A 13977-nucleotide genomic window follows, 5' to 3' on the forward strand; every position below is an offset into this window, starting at 1 on the left:
CCATCAATGTGGAGGCACAGTTATCTCACACCTTTATATATTTCTTTTCCTCTAAATTAATGAGTAGTATGTAAGCACTCAACGACATGGGAGGTTTGAAGTGCAGTGTTGTGGTCACAAGCCCTCCAAAGGCTGGGATGGAATCATCACAATGTGGAAGCATTTATTAGGGAGGCATCTCTTATTGTTGAGAAAAATTGTATTTCAAGACAACAGTCTGGGAAGGTCTAAGGAAATGCTAACAGCAAAACTTGCTGAAACTGGATGATTCAAGTAGCTGACCCTGATGTCATTCTTGGTCTGGATTGCTCTTAGCTGCCTTTGAAGGGAGGGTGAGAAATGCCTGAGAACAATAATGCCAAAAGTCTCCATGGTATAAATGCATGAAAATGGAGGCAGATAAAGCTCTCTTATCAATGCTGTTGGCCGTAAAAAAACCCAAACACCCAAACCCAACAAAACCACACTTGACTTTCCTACAAGTATGTTGTGGCACAGTAATACCTTCTGAGGAGTTGGGTCATTTCTTTCAGGAGCACTCATTTTTTTTTCACTGCAATCATTCAACAATCATTGCCCCGCAGTCAGAAATCAGACTTGTTCACAGCAAAGAGAAATAAGCTCAACACTGGTCTTACTGGAAAGACTGAAAAGTGAATGTGATGGCTAGCTATATCTGAATAGATCATTTATCACAAAACGGATTCTGTGAGAATTTTGCTGCCAAATCCCATTAGGAGAAAGCTGTAAATACTCAAAGACTTTGCAAGGTCTGGAAAAAGTAGGTCTTAGTAAGAATGAACAAATAGCTTGTGAAGGCAGTAAACCGGATCATCAGCATGAAACAGTGTTTAGAAAAGAACAAAAGGATGGGCCTTGCTATCTAAGTTTGTCTTCTAAAGTAGGACTGACATTCCAGCTTGGGGGAGAATGATTCAAAAGAACATAATCAATGTTGTCCAGAGTGAAGAAACACTTTCTGTGAGAAGATGAGATAGTGGCAGGTAATGAGGGAATTATGAATACAGGGCTGGATTTGGAAGAATTTCTCTTGTCTCTGTATGCACTATGGGAAAAAGCTCTGATACGGTTGCTGCATGGTGAGTTGGATACTCACTGGAAGAAAGACACAGTCTTCTAGAAACAGGCTATTAGGTATGGCTGGTAGGTTTTTTAATAGTTTATTTTTTTGTTTAAGTTGCCTCCATTTTTGGAAAAAGCTTGATTTTATATGTATTAGAGCATTTAGTAAGATAACATTTTCTTTCATGTTGTCAGTCCGTCAAACACAACTTCTCAAAAGTGGATGTTTACTCTAATTTACTTCCTTGGGGAAGAAGGAGTATAGAGAACTAAAGTCTCTAAATCCTAGAAAAGCCGGGTGGACAGAACAGAGAAATCAGCTCCTAGCTTTAATTGCAGTGACCATCTGGCAGTGGAGGTGTCATTTCCTAATGCAACAAACAGTTCTTACCAGAGGCCGTATCACAGCCTGTTAGTTGGCATCATTCTTGCACAGAAAGAAGATTCACATCTGTGAGAACTTTTGACCCTTTAAAATATCCTCACATAAAGTGACAGGGAGTTCGGATTTTTCTTGGGAGAGTGAGAACAAGTCACTTTTCCCTTGAGTTGTTCCCTTCACGTGCTGCTGCTGACGTTGTCTCTGCTGTTGTGAATGAGACCCCAAGAGCACCATCCCACTGGGCTTTTAACACTGTGTGAATAATTTTCTGCATTAAATAATTAAGCATAATAGCTAATTCAGTACTTCCCACACTGTTGCTCTGTGCAGTCATATCATTATTTTTGATCATTCATAATGGCATTAAAACCCTCGAGTGCCAGACTGAAAATAAATCTGTCACAATGTTGCAGTAATAGGCAAATTCTCTGGGTAGGTTTGCTGTGAAGGAAACGGTCCTTTCTCATTGAACATCTTATGCAGTTTCTTTGACCCTTTTTTTCTGGATTCTCCATTGATCCTTCAGAAGCCTGCAGGATTCATGCCACTTTGGCTGATGTGTGTTAGAAATGTCATGCATTCTATGCATATTTAGAGGAGCTATTTGTGTGCAAGGAACTGGTGGCTTCTTCCTTCAAGAAGAACATCCTGCAGCTAAACAATGAGTGTAATGTGGAAAGCACAGATCAAATTGCATTTTTATCCCTCACCGATTGCTTCTATCATGACACCAGACTTTTCCATAAAGTTTGTTCTGTTCACTTATTCCATTCTTGGTCTCTTCTGTGGGGACAGCAACAAACAAGCTGGCTGGGATCGATAATGCTAGTGACCTTGTATGACAGATCTTCCAGGAAGAAATTGGAAAGAGACTACTATACTTCATGCTGGATGTCAACCAGTGTTCAGAAGGAAGACTTTGATGCCTTCTGACCCAGAAGTATGGAAGACCTGAACAAGAGGTATGGGCTAGGCTTTACCTTCCACCACCAGCATGGTTCCTTCTGTTACATTCACCTATCAAATGCTTTCATGCTGTAAGACTTGTTCGGGTGGAGTCACGCCTATGCCACAGAATCATAGAATCATAGAATGGCCTGGGTTGAAAAGGACCAAAATGATCATCCAGTTCCAACCCCTCTGCTGTGTGCAGGGTCGCCAACCACCAGACCCGGCTGCCCAGAGCCACATCCAGCCTGGTCTTGAATGGGGCATCCACAACTTCTCTGGGCAACCATAAGTGTATTCACAATAGGAAAACCTTATTCTGGCACTACTTTGCTTTACTTCAAAGTGCTGGGAATGACCAGACTTCCTCTCTCACACAAACTCAGGAACCGGAGAGGAAGTCAGTGAAATGTAGAAGTATCAAAGAGGATTCGCTGTACTTTCACATGATGGAGAAGGTAGGTTTTTTTCTTGTTGACACTTGTGGAAATTGTTACTAAAATGACCCAAACCTCAAGTGTTCTCCTATAGGTCTTTGTTTTCCATACTAAACTGGAGGATTTGCTTTTTAAAGCTCTACAGCTACATCAGGTGTACTGTTCAGCTTACTAGGTCAGTACAGTAAACAGGATGCAGTTCCTCTTTCTTTTTAACGTCACTTCTATGTCATATGTCTGCAGCAGACTCCTGAATATCTTCACTCTAAGGCCTGGAATAACAACAGCCATGTTTTGGTCCTGGACTAGTGGGATGCCCTTCCAAATTCTGCAACTAAGTCTGAAAGCCAGCCTTATGTGAGAATGGCATGGACAGCTGCAAAAGACTTGGTTAGCCTCTCTTTTCCCTCCTTTCTCTTAGATAAATGGAATTTCTCTCAATTCAAGCAAGCAGAATTGAGAAGCAGGTCTACCTGATGACCCTCTGTTCTTACCCTCTATATGAATATAGGGTAGAGATGACCTTATCTTCTAAGTACACATTAATTGTAGAATCATGGCATCATAGAATGGTTTGGGTTGGAAGGGACCTTTAAGATCATCTAATTCCAACCCCCCTGCTATAGGCAGAGACACCTCCCTCTAGACCAGGTTGCTCAAAGCCCCATCCAGCCTGGTCTTGAATGCTTCCAGGGAGGGGGCATCCACAGCATCACTGAGCAACCTGTGCCAGTGTCTCACTACCCTCATGGTAAAGAATTTCTTCCTAATATCTAGTCTAAAATTATTGTATTTTACTTTATTACATTTTTATTATTTATTTTTATATTCTATTTTATATTCTATTTTATATTACAAAATTATTATTACAAATATTTCTTGACTTTACATCAAGGTCATCTAAACATGCTGTTTTAACATAGAATACTTTCAGTATTTGCTTTTGCAGAAAGGACTTAGAAAAGATTATCTTCCTCCCAGACCTGCAGACATGAAAGGCTTCACATGACACATATGCTATGCAAAATGCATGAAAATCCTGGCAGACAAGTAATCAGAGTGAAGAGGAAGCAGAGGAGTAACGAGGGATTGAGATTTTTCTCTTTTCTAGTGTATTTCCAAAACCCTTGGGCCTGAATCAGCAGTTTTAGGAGAACCTCAGACTGAACGCATACACTCAGTGCAGTGTCTGGCCATGCTCTTGAGAAATGTGAGGGATTTCTACTCATATGGCTGCAGGGCTTGTTGAAGCAGCTGACAGTAATTTCAGCTAGCTACTGGTGATATAAAAGATACAGTGGAATATTCAGTTTCTTCAGTCTTCACTCAGATAGGAGATGGGGTGAAAAAGGAAAGTATTTCTAGGGAAATGTGCTGATGTTAACCTTTTGCAACAGAGCTGAGATTATTCCAGAGAAGTGGGGGAATGCATCGCACCCAAATTTTACAGCAAGCTGTTTTGACAAAACAGTGCACAGGAAGGCTCTTGTGGCTGAGATACTGATGTGTTTGAACATGGAGGCCTGGGATGTCTGCCAGGGAACTTCAATAAAATGTTGAAGCACAAAAAGTTGTTCATTAGCTTAAAAGCCATGCATTTTAATTCCCTTCTTCATTTTTTAGAAACAACTTCTAGTGCTCGTTTTTCCTTTCAGTTCTCTTTCTGTTCTTTTCCTTGCATCCATTTTTCCAATCCTTTAATACTTTCCTTTCTCTGGATCTTGGGTTTGTGTTTTTTCACATCAAGGTTTGGTTTCCCTCTTGTTTTCTTCCCAAACATAATTCTTCCTATTTATATTGTTCTCTCACATTCTTCAATTCATAGGCTCTTACCTGACTATTTCTAGTTCTCTCCATGCTACTTCTTACCCAGCGTAATCATCTGAGATCACTTGTTCTGTTGAATCAAGTGCATTTTTTTTCCCAGCCACAGATCCAGAAACATATCCACTTTCTCTTCCCTTCTTTTGCCTTTTTATACACTTGTTCTCATCAAATGCAAAGTGGTGGTTGGAGATTGCACTTCCTATTGCATCTGGTAGATGCATCAGTCAGCAAACACTCCATGTCCAGATGCTGCCCCCACCCAAAATAGAAAGGATGGCACTGCAGCTGAGGATTTAAACTATCAGAAACCAATTATTTAGGCTAAGAAGCTGCCAAAGGCAGCAGAGAAAATCTACAAATAGTCTTTTGATTGTGTAGCCCACGTCCTTGAAAAGGAGGCAGCTGCCTGCACCATGGGCTCTGCAGGGCACTGACTCTGAGGCTGTGGACAGCCTGACAGAAATCAGGGCTTTATTCTTCCTACACATTTACACAACCTATACTACAAATTTATATCACTATTCTTCATCCTAGACCATGGGATTTTTAACCAAATATGATTCCTCTGTCTGTTGGGGGGACCTGCAGTGTTTTCAGCTGTGGGCAAAAGACCACTCTACTGTAATCAGGTTTCCTGACTTTTCTGTATTGATGCAGAACATCTTTGTCTTCTCTGTATAAGCTGGGAGAAATAAAATACTGTGATGAATGATGCCAGGGTAGCATTCTAAGCTACAGAGGTATTTCTGAAGGTACTAGAATGAAGAACTACAAAAAGCACTAGATTTCCAAAGCTAACTGATCTTGTCTCAATGGTGCAGGTGACAGATTGGATATAAATTTCAGTTGTTTGTGAAAATGCTGAAGCCTCTTTCCTGACCAAGAAATGACTGATCACTATCATGGTGAGAAAGAAGAATACAAGTAGAATGAAGCAGGCAGTGTGACTTCAATAGAGACTGCCCAGAGATCTGTTTATAGGCATAAATATACCAGAAATGGAGTAGTAAAAAGGGAACAAAATCAGATGAGTCATTTTGCAGGTTTGAGAAGAGATATCACTGCATTAAATGCAGGATAAATGCTGAGTGATAGTGCTTAAAGAGGAATAAAGAGGGTAAATAATTCAGGGGAGAAAGAAACACTAAGGACAAGTAGATCCACCAGTAAATGCAGCCTAAGAAATAACTATGGGTGATACTGGTGACATCCACTACCCAGAGGGTCATAGCCCTTCCTGGGATCCTGTAGGAACTGGTACTGTGGAACTTGTTTGAAATGGTGCACAGAAGCCATTAAAGAATGGCAAGAATTCAGAGCAAAATAGCAGTGATAAATGAAGGACTGAACCAACTCTCTGAGGCAGATGGCATTGTGACTTGCTGCTCTACAAACAACATCCATAAACACTCAGAGGAGAAAGGTGCCGTCAGTGTTTGGCAAAGGGAATAGGCATGTGATCTCTAGTCTCTCTGATAGTCATAATTCCTCAGAGGAAATCCCTTTCCACAAACACAGACCTGGATTTGACAAAATATATGATCACGTGCTTTACTTTATGCATGGGAGTAGTTCTGTTGACCTATCTGCCATACTTTGAGATGGCACATCTCAATTCACAACTCTCCAATTACAAGTCCTGATCTAGCTAATAAGTAGACACGTAAAATGTTTCCTGAAATGAATACTAGATGTTGTTCATCAGTAAAATAACTTATTCCAGGGGGCTGGAAAGATCTGAAATTCCTGGAGGAGAATCCATCCCCACATTAGCAGGTTTTGCAGAGCAGTTGGTCTTCATGGACTGCTCCTTGTGGGGACTTCTCTATGATGTGAGAACAGCGGTAACTGTGGGCACACAAGAGATCACGGCTCCTCTCATTCCCTTTAATAGCTTTCTCTGGAAAATGCACGACATAGCAGCAGCTTTTTCTGTGCAGGAACTGGAAAACAACTCAACAGATGGTCTGGAGAATTTATAAAATTAGAAAAACAAAGCAGCAAAAGGCATTGGCTCAACAGCACTACTTCTAGACTGTCTCTCTTTGACGCAGCTAGTCTTGAAGCAGTTTATGAGCTTCAGCCAAGACAAACAGTCAGGTCCATTTGGGAATTTTGCTTTGGAGCAGCACATTAATGCTCCTTAAAGAGATGCAGGGCATGTAGTGGATGTACTCATTATCAGCAGTCCTAATCATCCCAAATCTTTCTTGCTCACTGTTAGCATACCCTCCTGCCAAGACTGCATCAAGCACAGATGAGCTGTCTTTTACAGTGCTTATATTTATCCTGCAGGAAAAATAAACCCTGAGAGAATGGAACCTCTCCTCCAGACAGTGCACCATACAGAAACACATGGGCTCTCAGAGGTCTTGTCCCTGCCCAGGAGACACTACCTGTACCCATAAATGGTACACAGATGGTACATAGATGGACAGCTAACACAGTCCTCTTCTCTACAGCCTCCCCAGAGACTATGACCAAAACACTGATCCCTTGAGATGATCAACAAAAAAGAATCATACCAGGGAGCTTACTGACCAGATCAACCAATCTCAAAAGTAACAGTATGTTTAGTTGGGGTAAATCTCTGATCTAACACAAGTACTAGTTGTAGGGATGGATTATCCTGATTGATTCTTTGCAGTCAGGCAGATCTGTGATCCTACTTAGTGTAGCATTTGCATTTTTTCACTTTTATTACCAAGAGCGAAAATAAGCGGGACAAATCTCCTCGCAGAATAAGAGTGAAGAATTAAAAACTGGATATGGTAAAAAAAAAATCTGTTCAGTCTGAGACTGCCAACTCCTCCATTATTGCACTGGTAATATATAGGCAGCACTAGAGTGGCAAAAATTTTTACTTCAAATAATACTGTGCCACATCACTGTCTGCAGCAGGAATTCTGCATCTTAGGAATTTCAGCCTTCCCTCCAAAACTGCTCTGCATGGCCATGTCCCCATGGTGACTTCTGTAAGGAGCTGGGTGATAGCAGCTCTGAGCATCCCAGAGACCTCCCCCAGTTCTGTTAACAATTCTCTCCAGAGAAGCTACAAATAAATAGCACCTTGTTCTAGTTTGCACAGATGGAGAAAGCTGTGATGCTGTATTGCTGCTGCAGACCATTCATTCCAAGATGAGAGCTCTGTGGAAGCTGCTTCGAAGTTACAAATCAGCTATTGCGCTGCTTACTGTAGTTGAAGGTTAGCTGCAGCATCAGCTGCTAGATTAAGCACTGCAAAATTGGAGAAACTAGAGTGAAATAGTGAATTTCACCCCCTTCAATTGTGTGCTCAGTTCTGTTCTGCCACTTTCTCCTGGGTGTTGCCACCAAGGTGAGGACACAACACCTTCAGCTACCTAAGTTTCTTGCTTTCTTGCTGTCAACTTTACTAAAGACAAGCTCACAGTTCCTCTATTTTAGAGAACATATCAGATAGAAAAGAATGATGTTGGAGAACAAAATCAAAATGAGACGAAGCATCTTAAACAAAGGTTGTTTTGTGTTTAATTGCTATGAAAATGGCATTCAATTCTGCATTTCTGCATTCTAAAATTGCTGTTTCCTATCTGGGAAACACTAATATCACTTTGCATCTCATGTCTTTGCCTGTAAAACTGTTGGTAGTGACTAAGAGATGGTGGCTGTGCTGTTCCCCTAGGTGACACAATGAAATCCTTTTGGACTTTTTCAGCTGCTGTTACTGGGAATAACCTCCACCTGCAAATGTAGGTTGGTTGCTTTTATATCTTTCATTAAAGGAGAACACAAGATTGGGACAAACAGAGGCTGGAACTAACTTTTCTCAATGGTGAAAGACTCCTACACGAGAACGTATTCTTGGCAAGTTCAAGTTCAATTCCAAATGTGCAGCCTAAAGATGAACAGACTATGCTACCCAGTGCTGGTCCACATCAGTCCAAATGGTCTTCTAGGAGAGGTGGTTTCCTTTTTTGAGTTGCAGGTTCAGTCAACATGGAGCACAGAATGAAGGTTAAATCTTTGTACTGGACTAACACTGACAAGTTACACAGAGCATTTTGATATTTCCAAATTTGAGTGACTGAACTCAACATAATCTGGTGAGAGTACAATGCTAGAGGCAAGTCATTGTGCTAGCAGTTTTTATGAGTTGATTCCTGTTCTCATTCCCTGTAAGTTCTGTGGTCCCATTTTAAATAATGTTGTTTATTTTCGAAAGTGTTTAATTACACTATCAGTTTAAGACATTTTAATTAGATAGATTTGAACTACTTTTGGCATACAGTCCAAGCTGGGATTTTAAACAGATTTATTACTTTCTATGGCTATTCCTTCAGGATAGGCAGGGCCCAGTCTGAACTTGGTGCCTGATGTTTAGTCATGAAGTCTTTATTAATATTCTACTATTCTGGTCACAAGGAAGACTTCTTTTATATTCTCACTTCTACTATACTGTAGTAGCTGGGAATTTAGATTGGAAATTACAGAATCATGGAAAACTGGGCTGAGAGAAATCCTGTAAAACTAGTTTACTGCCTTGTCCCATGGTAGACTGTACATTCCTAAACTGCTTCTAAGAAAAGGTTCATTTTACTTAATCTTAAAACTTCAAATGATGGAGATTCCACAATCTCTATGGGGAATCTTACAGTGTTTTTCTGTCTGGAGGATGGGTTTGCCCTCAGCTGACTTTGCTTTATTCTTTGTTGTGCAGCAAAACTTGAAAAGGAGATTCAACACAAGAAAGTAAGACACAGGAAGTAGAAAGGACTTGCAACATCCACAAATCCACCTCCTTACTGTTAGGGGCAACCATGTCAGATAAAATCTTTTCTGCGTATATACGGAGCTCAAGAGTTGAACTGACTGGACTTCTTCCCCAAATGCTCAAAACAAATTCTGCCAGAGAACCTCAACTTTCTCAAAGTTAAGAATCTCCCATAAAGTAGAACCATGAAATCAAAAGAGCGTTACAAAGTCTGTGAGATACACTTCTGGTATACTACATGCAGATAAAGATTTTACAAAGTGCTGAAAGATTTGGTAGCAAAATCTCAAAAGTGAAAGGTAGATCCCTCCTGAGAATTGAAATCCCTTCTGATACAGATGATGACACTTCTAAATTTCCCAATGTAGTGTTTGAGATCTCATGAAATAACAGCCCTTCACCAAGACAGCATGAGATGATCCTAACCTTCAAGAGAAGTACATCTAAGAAAGGAAAATGATACTGGGTTCAGGAAGCAAACAAACATTGTGACTCTTCTAAAAAAAAATCCTGGAAAAAGCATTCCTAGAAGGAGAGAGGCCAGGTGGATTTAATGTCAACACAGAAATAACAAGAGAAAGCTATACTGAATTCAGTAGAATGGGAGAACAATGTTTCTGAGCTGAGGATGAAGATGTTAAGACCTAGGAGAAGGGTGTAACTTCAGTGAACTCCTGCATGTTTAACATGATGGACATCTTAGTCATAACTGGTGCCTCAGACAGCATTTGCCAACCCCTGTGTATTAAAGCATTCTGCAAGATGCAATTCCATGTACTAATGCATTGTTGAAAATATAAAAAAAAAGGCATGAGTTGCCTGTCTGTGTTTAGGTATCTTCATTACTCTCCTTATGATGTGCCACTGAATTTAAACCCTAAAAAAAGACTCAACTAATTTTAAATTATGAAGGTTGATCTGAAAGGAATGCCTCCTATTTTATTACGTTGGCCCATGACTTTAGAGGTGGATGTTGGCGGTATGGCAGTAGAGGTCAGGCCTTCTCACAAATATTCCATTACATTTTGTTGCTGTGTGACAGATGGTAGCTGAGGGGCAGTCTGACAAAATGGTGCCTGATATGGAAGTGTGCTTGAAGAAAAGCTGTGTAATTAAATGCCTTCACCCAGAAAAAACCCACCCATTGACATTCATCAATGCTTGCTGAATGTTTATGGAGACCAAACAGTGGATGTTGGCACAGTGAGGTGGTGGGTGGTGCATTTCAGCAGTGGCAACAGTGTCAGAAGGTCACCTCTGCTGGTGCAGATTTTTATGAGTTCGGCATTCAGGCTCTTGTCCATTACTGGTGAAAATGCATAGCTAATAATGGCGACTTTTTTTTTGCAAAACAGTCTTTAGTAGCTGAGAATTTTCTCTATTAACTGGCATTATTGTCCTCTTTGTATCTGTTATAGTTTCCATGAAAACAGATAGGAGTCATTACTTTCAGAGCGATCTACATATGTGAGGTCAGAAACTTTGTCCTTTGAGCTGTGACAACTGACTTGGAAGAGTTTGTATCTTACTCTATGATACAACTATACTAGCAGAATGTCATGGCCCAATGGATTGGACAACCCCTTCAGACAGCATCTGCTGAGGTACTGAATACTATCAATGAAGTCTTAAATTCCAAACTAAATTAAGCCAAACTAGCACTGAACCACAGTCTTCCCAGAAGAAACATTTTTTTCCTAAGGTTCATAACTCAAAATGAGTCATACTTGATTAACTTTACTTGGGCCAGGAGACTAATCATGGGATGCTATTTGTATTCCATTTTAGCAAAGTCACAGCAAGCATCAGAATGACGTTCAGCATGGAATATATTATAGCCTTGACATAGTATCACCAGTATACCATAATGAAAACAGAACTAGGAACCTTCTCTATTAGCAGAAGTTGCTGTTTTTGTTATTTTCTTATTATTACGTTTTAATATTTGGCATGTCTACTCTCCAGTGAAAAAGTTATTAAATACATGTGAGACTCCAATCCAGAGAGCAACTGTCCTGCTCAGTTCTTGGTGGGGTAATAGATCGGAGAGTTTCACCTCCTCCTTCTCCTCACAGCTGCCCCGCACACATGCACACACACACAGAGGCCAGGAAACTCTACACCTATAGCACCTACCTTGGGTTTGAAGGCAATTAACTTCAGGACCATCTCGACAGTGAAGAGCCCAGTGAAAAGCATGTTGAGGATGTTCATGGCTTCCTTGAACATGCAGCTCTGACCGTAGTGCTGAAAAACATCATCCCGGCAGCAGTGAGGAATGGACATACCAGCTAGTCATGTACATGCATGGCTACTGCTAATCTTCCTCCATATCAGAGTTCTTGAAAGGAAATCCCGGTATGCTCCATTTAAGAAAGATGTATAATTCCCATCTCCCTTCAAACATAAGCATTTCCATACCTCTAGCCATTTTTGCCATCTGACTCCGAATCTCATCTCTTTTCAAAAATGTCACACTTATCATTCCAATTGAGGGCTCATTATAAATCTGCACACATGGTGCAAGCAGTTTGCAGTTGTGTTTATCTCACCTTTCTCTAAGACTTGGGTCACTTTTTTTGTTTGATTGCTGTTGTGTTGTGAATGGACGTTTCACTGCGCTGTTCATAATGATACCAAGCCATTCCCCAAGTAATTGCACTTAATTCAGGACTCTACAAACACATGAGCAGCTCAAATCATATCTTTCCAAAATACATTATCTTGCATTTGTCAATTTTGAATTAAATTTGCAATCATGCTGGCTATTCACTTAACTTGATTAAGATCTTATGAAGTTACTCTCTGTCATCTATTGATTAATTCGTATACTGTCTCCTGCAGATTTTGCCACCTCACTTTCCATATCCCTATTTCCAGATCTTTACTCTTGGGACTGATTGCCTTGCTCAAAGGTTGTCTTTCAGTGCATGTTCCTCTGTTGTTGCTTAATTTTGATAATTTTAACAACTTGGGCTGAATTCTCATATTCTGCAATAGCTGAGGGTGACTTTTTTTGAAATGAATTTCTGTTAAAATAATTCAGCTGCCAATGAAGGACAGGCCAGGGAAAAAGTACATTGTTGAGGCGTTTTCAGAATTTATTATGACATTTCCCTTGTGAGATTCTAGTATCTTTAGGATTTAAAAACTTGGAATTTTACTGGAATGTGGCTTTTGTGTCAGCTGTTCCTTACGAAATTTGACAAAATATGACCATAAACTTTTGAAAAACTACATTTTCATTAGGATGAGTACAGGCTTCCTAGAATCTCCAGAGATGCTGTCCTGTCTGCAGGCTCACAAACATCTCACAGCTTCTAGCTCCATCTGCCCTTTCTGTCCACCAATGTTTCAGCAACTGAGCATGCTCCAGAACTTGAGAATGAACATAATAGTCCTCTGTTGCTTCATGACACAGCAAAGCAGTAGATCCTACAGATGAGAGCAGAGAGGAACCAACTCAAAATGAAAAGGGAGGCAAGAGAGATCTTAAGCAAAGAGTTCAAGGAATGAGCCAGAAAAGGGCAGACTTCAGGAAATGTACAGAACAGACAGTGTCTCTCTTAAGCCTCATTCTCTGACTAAAATTAATATGGAAATTTTTTTGTTAACTGACCACTTTGTTATGTCTTCTTCCTCTTCCTTGCTCTTACACCTACACATATTTCACTATTACTTTTATTTGCTCTTCTTGGAGATCTAGCTTTGGATATCTCTTTGGAGGACGGGCAACCTGGTCTAGTGGTTGGCAACTCTGCACATAGCAGGGGGTTGAAACTAGATGATCCTTTTCAACCTAGGCCATTCTATGATTCTATGATTCTATGATGACAACTAACACTAGTTTTTGAAAAACCTCAAGCATTAAGGAAAATTCTCAATGTAGTGATAGTAAGGCAATCAGTAGCACCACTAGTGAAGTGAGCTAGTACTCATCTATCAAGAATATTTTAGGTAGAATTGATCCCAATTTGCTGTGATGGAGAAAAGAATACAGCCTCTTGGGGTTCTTTCTAAAGAAATTTCTATGATTCTTAACACATAACAAAGTAGATACCAGGGATCTCCTATGCTCTACTCCCACTTTCATAGAACCATAGAATCATTAAGGTTGGAAAAGACCATTAAGATCAACTATTACAACCATCAACCCATCCCCACCATGCCCACGAACCACATCCCTCAGTTCCACATCCACACAGTTCCTGAACACTTCCAGGGATGGTGAGTCCATGCCCCCCCCGCCCCCCCTCGCCTTCTTGGCACCCTTGGCAGCCTGTTACAATTCTTTTTCTGAGAAGAAATCCGTCCTCCCTGGAGCCCTTTGCCCTTCAGGACTGTCACACAAGGGACTCTCCCAGCCAATGTCCTGAACAGTCTTCCCTCCAGAAGTTCAACACAGCAGTTTTGCTGACTCCTTTCCTGACTTAACCAAGATCAGAGAACTCTATCATTTTGTGGTTACTACACACAAAATAGCTTCTGACAACTACATATATCAATCCTTCTCTGTAAACAGCAGATCTAGAGAGATGCCTTCCCTG

At 40.5% G+C, this 13977-nt stretch overlaps 1 protein-coding gene across 1 annotated transcript in view; it reads right to left on the reverse strand.

Annotated features, from left to right (window-relative positions):
• Window positions 1-13977, reverse strand: part of CACNA1C (calcium voltage-gated channel subunit alpha1 C) — a gene marked incomplete at both ends in the record, with an annotated part of 471149 nt that overhangs the window by 57464 nt on the left and 399708 nt on the right. The window contains one exon of the mRNA XM_079548089.1: window positions 11567-11677. Coding sequence (XP_079404215.1) covers window positions 11567-11677 — 111 coding nt within the window. The remainder of the gene's footprint in view (window positions 1-11566; window positions 11678-13977) is intronic.

This window comes from Tetrao urogallus, assembly GCF_951394365.1.
Source record: "Tetrao urogallus genome assembly, chromosome: 1".
NCBI classification, from domain to species: Eukaryota; Metazoa; Chordata; class Aves; order Galliformes; family Phasianidae; genus Tetrao; species Tetrao urogallus.